The sequence below is a fragment of the Prinia subflava genome, chromosome 14 (assembly GCF_021018805.1).
Source record: "Prinia subflava isolate CZ2003 ecotype Zambia chromosome 14, Cam_Psub_1.2, whole genome shotgun sequence".
NCBI lineage: Eukaryota > Metazoa > Chordata > Aves > Passeriformes > Cisticolidae > Prinia > Prinia subflava.
In genome coordinates, this window is record NC_086260.1 from 12,331,555 (window position 1) to 12,344,578 (window position 13,024).

The 13,024-nt window shown below is 46.9% G+C and overlaps 1 protein-coding gene across 8 annotated transcripts in view; it reads left to right on the top strand.

Moving 5' to 3' along the window:
* The window catches only part of WNK2 (WNK lysine deficient protein kinase 2), an 88,936-nt gene that overhangs the window by 72,371 nt on the left and 3,541 nt on the right, over positions 1-13,024 (top strand). For 4 of the 8 annotated variants that reach the window (XM_063411886.1, XM_063411888.1, XM_063411891.1 and 1 more), the window contains 3 exons: positions 1,020-1,064; positions 2,537-2,790; positions 9,252-11,471. In XM_063411886.1, coding sequence (XP_063267956.1) covers positions 1,020-1,064; positions 2,537-2,790; positions 9,252-9,593 — 641 coding nt within the window. In that variant the 3' untranslated portion in view covers positions 9,594-11,471. Of the gene's footprint in view, positions 1-1,019; positions 1,065-2,536; positions 2,791-9,251; positions 11,472-13,024 lie in introns of those variants that run through there. The other 4 variants (XM_063411890.1, XM_063411892.1, XM_063411889.1 and 1 more) reach the window with 4 other exon arrangements.

Sequence of the window (13,024 nt, forward strand, 5' to 3'; positions counted from 1 at the left end):
GTTTACTCTGGAGAAAAAGCACATCCATCCTCTATCTTACTTTTTTGCCCCAGTTTGATTTTGCTTATGGTTTCAAGTGCTTCTTCCCAATGAACCCTCCATAGCCCATGTCAGACACTCATCCCCCCCATCCCATAACAATATTCTTCTTATCAAGTCCAAAATACCTTTCAGGAAATTTGGCACCCAAACAGCAATGGTGCCGATGTCTGGCAAGATCTGACAGTCGAGTCGGGGTCTCGGCACACTTCTGGCACTCTGCTGTCAACAGACTGTGAAATCTTGATGAAGGATGGAATGAGACAATATCGAAAAATCCACGTAGTTTAGTTAAATTAAAACCTGGCTTCCCTAGTGGATTATTTTTCTGCACTTGGACAAGGCATAAGGGAAACTCATTCACAGTTCCGTTCAATTGAAGTTCAGAGTCTCACATTTAGACACAAATCCTACAAATAAACTATTTGGAAACAATTGGCCTCAGACCTGCAGAACAATGTATCTTTTTGGACTTGTAAAACAAGATTTTTAGGGTGGTTTTATGGTTTGTCTTTGCAGCCAGACTAGCTTGACTTGTTCCTGAAAGCATTTTTGGCCTCCAATCACAAACTAAATTGACATCATTTCCTGCATTAATAGGAAACAAATCAAAACCTTCTATCAGGAATCCAAGGCAATTTGGAAAAAAAAAAAAAAAAAAGGAAAAGAAAGAAAATCGATCAAAAAAAATTTAAAAACCAACCAAAAAAAACCCCAAACAAATGCATCTTTAAGTCACGAGCCCTTGCTTTTGGCATGCTGTGGTACTTTCCAAAGCTTTTGAATGGCTGCACATTAAGGAAGGTTTGAGCTGTCCAGTTATTTAGGCTTCCTTTACTCACCTGAACTGCTGACTTTGTCTGTCCTTTCTTGCATAATAACTACTTTTTGATTGCTTAAAAGTACAGAAGCTTGTCCGTCCAATTTGTTGTGTTTAGTCTTACCTAATTCTGTGTGTCTTGTATTGTTTTACCTTGTAGGGTCCACCTTGAAACGACTATGTCTAGGCAAAGATCACAGTAGTAGTAACTATCCCATTTTTGTTTCTCAGTATTTCCTTCATGGCATGGGATGTTCTTTGCTTTTTTATTATTATTATTTTTTACTAAAAGCTAGTTGTTTAATAACTAGAGCTGATGCACTTCTATGAAACTAGACTGTATAAATTGTGGTACTTTGAGAGTAATGCATGTGCTGTGGTGTCTTGGGAACCTCGCATGCTGCCAGAGAGTCGTGGTGTTGTGTGTGAGACCGTGCACGCATGCGGCAGGAGACTGGGTCCAGTGTCTGTCTCTGAATACACACCTTTACATGACTGCAGTTCTCTGCTGGAGGAATTGATAGCCTAAAACCATCCCAGCCCCCTTGAGCTGCATGAAATGTTAAACACCAATTGAAGAGCTTTCCTCTCAAAATCCTTACTTTCCTCACTTTTAGCCCAAGTAAAGGAAAAGGAATTGAGCAGTATTCACTTAGAAGTGATGTTGCAGGTTGAATGCATGATCATTTAAAGGTTATTAATGTATTTTATAGAACTGTAGGACTAATTAATGTACTGTGTTTCATTGACTGGTAACTGATTAACAGAAAATACTCAATGTTCATGTTTGCTTATATAATAATTTTACTACAGTTCTATGAACTTTTTGCTTGGAGAGATGGTCTTTATTTCCAATCTTTAGCAACCTCAAATATGTTAGCTGAGAAGTTACTTTACATATTCTGCTTAGGTCAGATTCAGACTCCTTCAGCTGCAGTCCCCTGCTGAGCTTGCTGTGTCAGACTTGTAGTCACTAAGCAGAAAAAGGACAGATTGTCTTTTTATACTAGTTCTAGAAAGAAGTGAACATACAAAATTAAACTTCTGTCAATACTCTTCCTGCTTTTTTCTATACCAAAAGTTCTCTATCTTTGTCTCAGTCACCCCACACACTACATCCTCTCTCTTCTATACTTTCATGGCCCTGATGGGGATTTTTCCCCCCAAAATACTCAAATAGCCATGTGAATGGTCCTGGCATCATCGAGAGAGGTGATGGGCTCCCAGAGCTTCTGAGGTGCAAGAACCAGCTCTGCCTGTAACCTCTATGAAAATCACATTTTTCCAGGAGGACATTAAACTTATGCAAGTAAAATAAATGGTAAATTCATCCTATAAATGCTTGCAGTATTAGCAATGCTTTCCACCTCCCTCTTCCTCATGGAATTCTCTAAGGAGCTGCTGTATGGGATGTCAGCTTTTTGGGGCTGCATTCCTGGCTTCACTCCCTGTCCCTAATTTCACCCAGGACAAGTCAGTACCCAGGGTAACGTGATGTGATAGGAAATGCAAACCCATTGGACTCGGACCATTTCTTTAAGCAAAGGTGTTCTGCAGCCAGGAGGGGGAGGGTTAGAAATGCAGGAAGCCACCACTGGGGTGGCAGTAGGTGAGGAGGGGTTGGAGCTGCAGGGGTGAGGCAGAGGCACCATCTCAGCTCTCTGTGTGGTTTTCCAGGATCCTCGACCAACAGCCTGGTGACGTGTCCTGAGCCGCTCCCGCAGTCGACGCTGCAGGTTCAGGCCAACAACAGCAACAACAAGAAAGGGACGTTCACAGACGACCTGCACAAGCTGGTGGACCAGTGGACGAGCAAAACTGTTGGAGCTGCACAGACAAAACCTTCTTTAAACCAACTGAAGCAGAACCAAAAAAGGCAAGACATGGAGCCAAAGGCTAACCCCATGCAAATGCAGAATGAGACATGTGGAGTAAGTGGCCCTCCTTGAAGGACATACCTTTTGCTATGTGTCTGACAGCCTTTGCAGAACTCAGATGTGGAGGAGGACATAGACTAAAATTACTCCAGATAAATGCTTTCTATAAATGTCCAGCTCTTTTCATTCAGTACTAAATCAATTCTTTTTAAAATTGTCCTTTGGAATAATCTTAAGGGATATATGGGTAGCAATATATAAAAAAATATATATTTTTAAATTCCAAACCGCTTATGAACAGCGATACACAGCAATACTCCTATCGTTATCATCTGCTGCTCAACTTCAGTTTCAACTATTACTAAAGTTTTCTTTCTGATGTTTAATATTAACCTTCCTCAGAACAGGGGCTGGTGGCTCCGTGCCTGGGAGCCGTTGTTTGAGTGGAACTGGAGTAGGTCCTGTGCTGGGAGAGGGGACAGCTGGGGCTGTGCTGACCCTGGCTTGTTGGACAATGCCATCCTCAGAAATGCTGTCCAAATATTCTACAAGAAATAGGGAATTGGAAAGGCCCCACTGGTCCCCCTGTCCTCAGGACAGGGCCATGTCAGGGGCATTGTGTCTGCGTTCAGTGCTGCTGAGGGCTGATGCAGAGGCAGCACGCAAGGAATGAGCACATATCCAGGATCCCAGCTCACCGTTCTGGCCCACCCTGGGCTGGGTTCCCAAACCTCTTCTGTCTCACAGCTGGAGATTCTTTGACAAGTAATTTTTGCTGGGTTCATTTTCTTGGGAGACTGCAAATTGAGCCAAAATAGAGGAAAATAACAGCGAGGAGCTGTTTTGTAATCCCCTAAAAGCAAGAGAACTAGTTCTGGATAGCAAACCACTGCCTTTTTGGGACGTAGAAGGAAAAAATCCTGTAGCAGTAGTAGCTCTGGAGCTGTTGGTGAGGTGAAATGTACCAAAGGAACCCCACCACTGCATCTGCTTTGGTACCTGCTGGTTCCTGAGTGAGTAAATAATCCTTTTATTTACTCACTTTTAATTAAAGTAATGCTTTAACCAGCTCAGGAATAAGCAATGTCTACTTATACCCTCACTGTTTTCATAAAATAAGTCAAAGTCAGTGCTAGTAAACCCAGACTGAAGATTTCCATAAAGTGGTGGAGAGGGCACAGATTTCGTTCAGTCACTTCTTACTTTTTTTTGATGTGCTTTTTGCAGCATTTTGGCGTGTTTCTCCTGAGACCGCTGCAGAAGTTTGAAGTATTGGATGTGGATGTTTTGCCCCACCTGTATCTCTGGAGAAACAAGTGGTTATTTTACTTATTTAAGTCAACTGTTAGTATCAATTTAGGGTTGATTTTGCCTCCCACAGTCTTGGTGTCTCTGTTTCAAAGCCTGTGGAGAAGGCAGTGTGTCACAGTGAGAGCAGCAGGAATGTCCCTGTCTCAGTACTCTGGATCTTTGAGGGTTTGTGTCTTTCTCAACCATGGCAGTTGTTCCAGGGAATCAGCAGAGCTGACTGAAGTTTTTTGGAGGTGATTTAGCAAGAGCACGGAGAGGTTGGGATTCCCTGCTCTTCATTTCGTGTCATTCCTTGTGTGGAGAAGTGGCAGCAGCTGGAGCCCCGGGGTGGTTTGGGCCATGAGGTCCTCCCTAGGACTGTGCTGGCTGCAGCAGAGATGCCAGGGCAGGTGGCAAACACTGCTGGGGCAGCTGCTGTTGAGTGTTTTGGCCGTGGAGATGGCACGGGACGCTGCAGATGGCAGGTTTGATATAGAAGAGTTTGACAAGGGCTGGTTTGGGAGTTCAGCTTTGTTTTGCTGTTTGTACCCTCTGAAAATGACCTTAATGGGGAAATGGGAGTTGTGGGAGAAGAGGGCTGCATGGTGTTGGGAGAGAAGTGGCCAGAGGAGGAGGAGGAAGGGAACAACGTGAGAGGACTGCTAGAGTGGACAGCTGGACAAGTGACCGGTGTGTCAGTGTTGGAGGGACGAGCTCCGTGGGGAGATGTTACACTTGTGCTGAATCACAGCTGAGTCAGCTGGAAAGACAAAAAACTTGGGAAATCACATAAAGGATGGAAAAGATAGCTTTCCAAAAGAGAGAATCTGAAGCTCAGCCTGTCCTTCTTCAGTTCATCTGGTAACACCATCTTTTGTCGCCTCTTTTGATCAAAAATGCCTTTGCAAGAAAAGAATAAGGAGCACTAAGCAGACTTCCAGCCCATCAGAGAAGGTTATAATAAGGTTTTATGCTGGAAATAAAGGCTGGATAAGTAGGAAACAAGGTGATTCTTATGTCTTTTGTGGTTGTTTGTTTATTTGTTTGTTTGTTTGTTTGTTTTTAACTGGAACAAACTAGTATGGAGCTGTCAGGGTGGGCTGTCTGACATGGGCTTAGTTTTGGGAAAAGCTGTCATTTTTTGGGAAATGCAGTCCCTTGTGATGGTCAGAAATGAGGGGCTGGGGGTGGCAGGATTTGTACCTTCACTTCTGCATCTGCTGGGGGTTATTGTAAAGAGAGGTTTCTCCCTAAAGAGTTTCATACAGGAGTAGAAGTGAAGGGAGTTGTCCCACGATGAAAAATACATTAAACAATTTAAAAAATGTATAAAATATTAAGTATACATTTAAATAGAAAAGTACATTTTTTACTTTAAAATTTTCTCTTGCTGTTCACCCACTGTTATGAATATGCAGGGAAGTTGTGTGGCTGACTTGAAATCTTCTCTTTCCCACTGGTACAGAACACTCACTTCCCTGAATTATCTCTTTTTTACTCAAGACTCCTTCTACCACCAGTAGCAAAATTGTTTGCTGTGAATAAAATATATTATTTTTTAACTAAGTGAAGGCTACTCTTGAAGTCTGGGAATAGAAGAGAAACTGGTAGTGTGTTTATTAAGAGTGAGTGATTTTCTTTTCATTCTCTGCCATCAGAAGTGTAGACAGCAATAATGTAATTAGGATGCCAAGGAAAACTTTGTATTCTGCTTTGAGTCTGTGGAAGTTACCAGTCCATTTGCCTGCAAGTCCTGGTTGATCATATTAGAAATCTGGGGGGGAACCTTTCAAGGGGGAGGAACCTTCATCCAGTTGTGTCACAGGAGCATTGAAGTGTTCCTTTTGAAATGGTTTTATGAAGCATGGAAATGCAGGTAGATTCTCATCAGCAGCAGTTTGAAATGCACTAGGAAATATAGAAAGAACTGAGGTCAAACCACCTGAGTGATTTCTCTCTGTGATCTTTGTGAAGATATGATGAAATAATCATTTTTACAGGTAATTTGGTTAGCATTAATCAAGGAATAACCTTAGGAATGTGAGCTGCCCTCTGTGGAAATAATACTGAATATTGTGTACTTAAAGACACTATTTGGAGATGCCTGAGAATGAAGGGCTTGCAAAAAATGTTTTCTATTCTCCATGCTGTGTGTAGCTCCATGGGTTTTACAGAAAAAAGCATTACCCTCAAAAAGCTGAAACGTGTTCCCAGTGCACAGTGAGGTTGTTCCTGAGGACACACAGGTCTATGTCACTGCTGGGGGCTTGGACACCCTCAGCAGCATCTGAACCTCTGTGGCATTTCCTGAATCGTGGGCTTGGTGTGCAGCCAGGCTGGACACAGCCATGGTGCCAAAACAAAGCCATAGCCCCTTCACGGAGTCTGTCCTCACTCCTGGATTGGGAAAATAGTAAAAAATGAATCTGTATTTGAAACTATCCAACACTGCCTTGGTCTGAGCGGCAGAATAGTTTTCCAGGGAATTAGAAAAGCACACACACTTCTCTTCAGGAGTGCCTGAAAGCTTTGGCGTTTCGGCAAACTGGGCAAAAGTGATAAAAGAGATGCTTTAGCATCCTCACCTGCTCGTGCTGGCAGCCAGCTCTGACGCTGCCTTGGGCTTCAGTTTTGTTTCAGTGGCAGCTGGTCCATACAGAAGGAAAACACTGATGCTAATGGGGTAGCCAGCAAAAGAAAAGTCATCTTAATCCTGCCTTTTCAAATGGGTTCTGATAGTTATGGTTAGCTTTCACAGCAGAATTACCTGGTTTCCTCTGTTCTGATATAAACCCAGAAGTATTTATGATGTTGGTAAGTCCCACCCAGTTTTTGGCTGTGCAGTTTGACAGTGCTGGAGCTGTGAGTATCACTGGGGTGGCACTTTGAAGTTTGCCTGGTAGAGCACAGGAAAAATTAAAACAAGGCCAAAGAATAGATTTGGGGTATTTGAACAAGCCTAGTCTTTGTTGAGGTTTTTTCATTTTTACCAATATGTTGTTCTCTGTGTATGTATTATTCTTGTTTTCTAAATGAGTTTGTGTGATTATTTGGGGGAAGGGGAATAAACAGCCACAATGGAAAAACTGTCAGGAGAAGGCAGGTGTGGGGGCAGCAGGAGCTGTGGCTGGTACCTGCAGGGACGTGTACAGGTGCTGAGAGCAGAGGTTTGTCAGTGCAGGTGAGGAGGTGGCACGAGCAGAGGTGTGAGGGTGGTGGGTGAGGCTGCCTCTCCTGGCTCAGCGGGTTCACGGCTTCGGCAGAGGGCAGGAGCAGGGGAAGGGCTTCCCTTCCTACCCTGTAACACAAGGCACCGTCCTGGAGCCCTGCCTGCAGCTCTGGGGTCCTCAGCACAGGGAGGACTTGGAAGGAGTGCAGAGGAGGCCCTGGAGATGCTCTGAGGGCTGAGGCTGGCCAGCAGGAGGGACAGGGGCTCACGGCTGCACTGGTGGCTGCCAGCCCTGCAGCTTGGGCTCGTGCTCAGGGAATCCTGCCCTGGACACAGCACTCTGCGTTTACTTCAGCCATGAACTCGTTAAGTGTGTTTGTCATGATGTTATCTGGTTGAATTTGCATGTGTAATGCTGCGTTTGGGGCATGACAATTTCTTCTGGTCACACATATTTAGCAATAAATGCAGCCAGTGCTTTACTGTGGAATTCAGCTGAGAAGGGAAGAGTTCTAAACTGTAGTGAGTCAGGTTTCTCAGTACTTAAAAAGAGCTGAAAATAAACTTTTTCAAATTAATTTTTAAAAAGGACAAAAATGTCACCGCGCATTTTCAGTGCCACTGGATTAGTGCAGTCCAGCTCCTGGCCCTGCACAGGGCACCCCAACAGTCCCACACACGCCTCAGAGCATTGTCCAAAATGCAATATTTTCACAGCCATCTGTTGGCATTCCTCATGGGTGCTTTGTTTGGTGGAAACCACCATTTTGAGGATGTTAATACAAGAATCTAGTAACAGCTTACAGAAGTCTGCAGGTCTTAAAAATACATCCTTGGTTCCTCTGTTTCTTGTTCTTTCTGTTAATTTTGGTGGGATTTTATAAATTTTGGCATTAAATCCATGGTCCTGAAGCATCTCTCTCAGTTCAACATTCACCATCAGATTCAGGTTTTGGGTGAGAATGGGAGACAGGGAAGTGAAGGAGAGTATCAAATAGTTCTGTTTGTTTCTAAAATTGCCCATGGAACAGAGGTTAGTGCCCCAAAGCAGGACATCCTGAGGGACACTACCATTTTTGTTGTTAATTGAGAGGAGAGATTAAAATCGGAAACATGGAGTAAGCATCCCACGCAGCCTTAAACATATATTCATTTTTTCTGCTGAAATTTACCCTCATACCAATTTTATGATTTGAATGTGAAATATCACATTGATGGGAGACTCCCAGAATTAAATAACACCCCTTTTCCTTATGCCACAAATAGGTGATGGCGTGGTGGGAACCCTGGCAGGGAGCTGTAAATTCTGTGACATGAAAAATGCAATGAAATGCTGCACGGGTTTGGGGTAGCAGCAGTTCCCAAGGCACCGTGCAGGACGGAGTGTGTCATTTGGGAAGCTCCGCCGTCCTGTACTGAGGGAGGAGAGTTCTTTCTCTGCCCCTCACTGAATAATTGAAGGGTATGTTAACAGACTTTTAGAAACCCTGCTGGAGTTGGTGCTGCGGCCTGCGAGGCGGAGCAGCCCTGCTGTGTCCTGGCTGCCTCTGCCTCCCCTGGCACGGCCAGCGCCACCCCCGGCTCCCGGGCTGGGTGGAACGATTTTGTGCAGAAATAAGGGCTAGAGTCTTTAAAGCTCTTTTGAGGCTGGCTGTAAGAGCTGGGATGTGGCTTAATTCTGCTTTTGGTGAAGTTTGTTTACTTTTATGCACAAGTTAACAGATATCTGAGTTCCTTTGGATATGCGAGGGTGTTCATTTTCACCTGGTTAACGATTCTTCCTGCCTTCTTAAAGAATGAGGTTATACTGAGGTAACTTTCCCCTCTGCCTCATATATTAATTTACAAATATTGTGTCTTTTAAAAAACAAAACCAAACCACCCCCCACCCCCCAAAGTATAGAAGGAAAAAAGGAATGAGCCCCAAAGAAAGCCCCAAGGAGCCCGTGGCACCCCCGTGCCCCCCCGCCTGCCCGGGGCCCGGCGTTGGGCGGGGATGCTGCTGGCACGGGGACAGCAGTGCCCCGTAGCGACACTTGTGTTTCTCTTTTTGTAGGTAAATTCGGTAAGGACAGGACCGGGGAGCAAGTGCCCCGTTCCGGTGGCTTGCCCCCTGCCCACGGGATTAGCTCCTGGAGCCGCACCGCCCCTGCCCGTGCCCGGGCCGGCGCTGGCGGGCGCCGTGGCGCCGTACGCGATGCCGCTGTGTCGGTACGGAGCCGCCTTCCCCTCGCCCGTGTTCGGAGTGCCGTGGCCGGGCCCGGTGCCGCAGCCGGGGCTGGCCCGGGCTCCCGGCATCGTGCGCTTCTCGCCGCTGGGCCGGACCTGCCTGCGCATGTACCCGGGGCCGCTGCAGCGCCCGGCGCGGCCGCACAGCCCGCGGCTGCGCCTGACCTAGCGCGGGGAGCGGCCCGCGGCACCGGCCGTGGGTCACCCTGCCGTGGGTCACCCTGCCACGGGGACCGGCCCACGGGAACCCTGCCACAGGACCCTGCCGCGGGTGACCTTGCCGTGGGTGACCCCGTCCGTGGGTGACTCCGCCGCGGGTCCCGCTGGCTGTGGCGCTGTCACGTTGGAGTGTTTGCCCTGTTGGTGCCGGGGGGTGTGTGGGACCGGGCGGGCACGGCCGTAGCCTGCATCAGCAGTCTGGGGCAGCAGCACCACGGATCCTTTGGCTCACGGCAATATCTGCTTCTGTCCCATTGCTGAAGACACTTTATTCCTCGTGTTCTGTTTCACACTTGCGATCCTTAACACCATTGTACTTGAATTGATAATTAGCAAATTGTACTAACCCTGCAGGAGTTCAGTGCCTTGAATCTCAGCTTTCCAGTCCCAGCTGGAAAGAGATGTACAATTATTTGGAAGGTGTATTTTATTTACAATCTGCTTGTGAATTGGAGGTCTTTTTATTTGCAGAGATATTGCAGGTTTACCGTTGATGTTCCTCATCAGCTTCCTTCTGCTGTAAATGCTTTTGTTTTATTCACGGGTTGAATTTTCATTTCTGAAGCTTTTAGAAATAAGAATTGTGAGGTGAGGTTTGTTTGACATGTTTGTTTGATGCACTGATCGTAAAATTGTTGGTGTTTGTACAAGGAGTAGTGAAGTGCACATTGTAATGTAGGAGCATTTACAAGAGTGATCCAAGGAAAGTGTACACAAGGACAGAGTGCAGCTTCAGGCAGCGCTCTGTTCTCCTTCCCAGCCTGTGGTAAAGTCATTGTAGATGGTGAATTAATTCTGTAACAGGCAGCAAATGCTGTTTTCCTCTGGATCAGCAGCACACTGGATTGTATTTCTTTTCCCCGTGTGGGCTTTTATAATTTAGTTGAATCACAAGCTCGTGCGTGTTCTGTGATGGAACTGGACGGCGGCAGAGCGTTCCTGCCGGTGGCCCTGGGCCCCGTGTGGGCAGAGCACGGCACCGAGCTCCAGGGCGACCCCTGGTCCTGGCATGCCAGCTGTGTTCATGCTAAAACAGAATAAAAATGTGAAGCTGTTCTTTTTCATATCTGACACTTCAGGTTTGAGTCTCACCGCCTTCTGTTTGGATTTTTTTATCTATTTATTTATTTATTTATCTTTATTTTTACCCAAGTTTGCGCTCCAGGTGGCACGGACACCTCTCTCCTGTTCCAAAGTTGCTTTTTGCCCATTTTACTGTGCGTAGAGCCTCCACCTGCACCTCAGTGCAAAGGCACAAGGTAACCACTAGAGCTGGTTTGCCATGGTAAGTCTCCTCCCCTCCCTGGGCGCTACGGGCAGCGTTACAGGCACAGGACACGGGTGTGGCACACCCAAAGGCCCCACGACCACGTTTTGTAACCCTCTGCTGAGGGGCAGAGCCGTCCTGTGCCGCCAAGCTGTGAATTGTATAGTTCTGTTGTACTTCAAGCATTATACCTGTCTAAATTACTTTGTTTGTACCCTTTGAATATATTATTCCATCAATTCAGTTAGAATTGAATTTTATACACAATTATGCAGAGTCTTCTGCCTGGGCAAAATACTTACTGCAGTAAGAGATTTCTGTTCTCTGTACCATGTATCTTTAATTTGTTTGGGTTTTCTAGATTCATGTCTGTATGCTTCAAGAGCAAACATGGAAAATATGTTCTCACACCGGGTTCCCTTTGGCTCGCACTGAATCCTACAGTTTATGTTGCTATTGCCTGTACAGTCCATCCCTTGTATACTGACAAAGTCAGTGGCACTAAAACCCCCAAGAAATTGTATAGATTAAAAAGAAAAATAAACATTTTGTGCTTGAAAATGGTGTGAAAAACCCAGTGTTTTCCTAAAACGTAGAACAGTGTCAATTGCCAGCAGTCCCAGGTAATTCTGCGTTTGTTTTCCAGAGCCATTCTTGTCCCTGGATTGTGTAGCAGGAGCAGAGGTGGTGCCTGCAGCAGTTGTGCCCGGGGTGCTGCTGGCACCTCAGGCCCTGAGCGCTGCCCGGCCGCTCCTGGGGCTGGCCCTGCCCGCGGAGGGGCCGCAGCCTCGGCCGCAGCCTTGAGCATGGGGCTCCCTCAGGGCTGCTGGTGCTGCTCATGAGGACGCTCAGTTTGGTAGGTGGGAAAGAGGCCCATGAGCTCTCTCCTGAGCTGCAGAGCACTAGGGAAGCCCTTCGGGAGGATCCTGGCACCGTTTGGGTGTGAGGAAGGTCGGTCCTGTTGCCAGCACCCTCGTGGCAGTCACCATCATTGGGTGAGGCTGCAGGAGGGGCGAGGGAAGGGCGTGCAGGTGTGACACCCCTGTTTGTGTCTCTGGCGTGGCTTTGCTGTCTGTGCTGCCTTCCCTGGGAGTGTGTGGTGCCCGCCTGCCCCGCGGTGGCTGCGCTGCATGGCTGTGCTCCTGGGAGAGGCGGGCTGCTGCCAGCAGGGCGCGGGGCAGCCTCCGGGCCTGGGTGGGTGCGCACCTGCCTCTTGCACTGGGGCCAAGCAGGAGCTCAGAATGTGTTGCTGGCATTGTTGTACTCGTGGTTTTTAATTTCCTGATGGCCCTCTTGGCTGCAGCTCTTCTGGCTGTTCACTTCAAGCCGTGGTTTTTTTGCCTTCAGTTGTGAGGATTGTGTCACGGGGTGCTTTGACCTTTGGCAATTAAGCAAATGGCATGAGATTAAATTAAATGGAGCAACTTCTTGAGCAAAAGGTGAGCAAAGGAGTAAGACAGAACTGAGGGGTCCATGCTGCACCACCAGAACAGGAAAACTGCACCTAAAAAGATCCCCCACAGATCCCAGAACTGAACTCATTCCTGACTGAATATTGCTTCAACACGCAGCAAATGGGTCAGACCTGCTGGTAGAATTCCTGGTCTTGCTGGTTCCAGTCCTGCATGTCCTGTAGCTCTGCCATCACTCAGCCAGCACTGTACTGCAGGGACATGTGGGAAGTCACCAGGTTTCCAAGAGGGAGCTCACAGATCCCCTGATTTTCAGTCTTTCAGTTACAGAAATTTAATACAAGTCTTGAAAGAATGTTTAACCCCCAAAGTCACTCACCCAGTAGTGAGAAACTTTTGCAGTTTTCAGTTCGGGAAGTTGGGAAAGTAGTTGAAGTTTGCCTTTGTGCCTTTCATTGGGCTTTCTGATTGCCTTATGCCGTGGTGGAGTATCCTAATGCACAACCACATCCTGCTTACCCACTGCAGTCCCAGCTTGCTTGGAGCAAGACTGGACATGGAGAAGAGCTGCTGCTGCTGCTGGCACTGCTCTTCTGCCACAGAGATGCAAAGCTGGGCACTGGAGATGGCAGGGAGAAACACTGCAGGGATTTAAGGCTCTTTTGCACATCTGGGTTCAACCTCCCTGGCACAGATTTCACC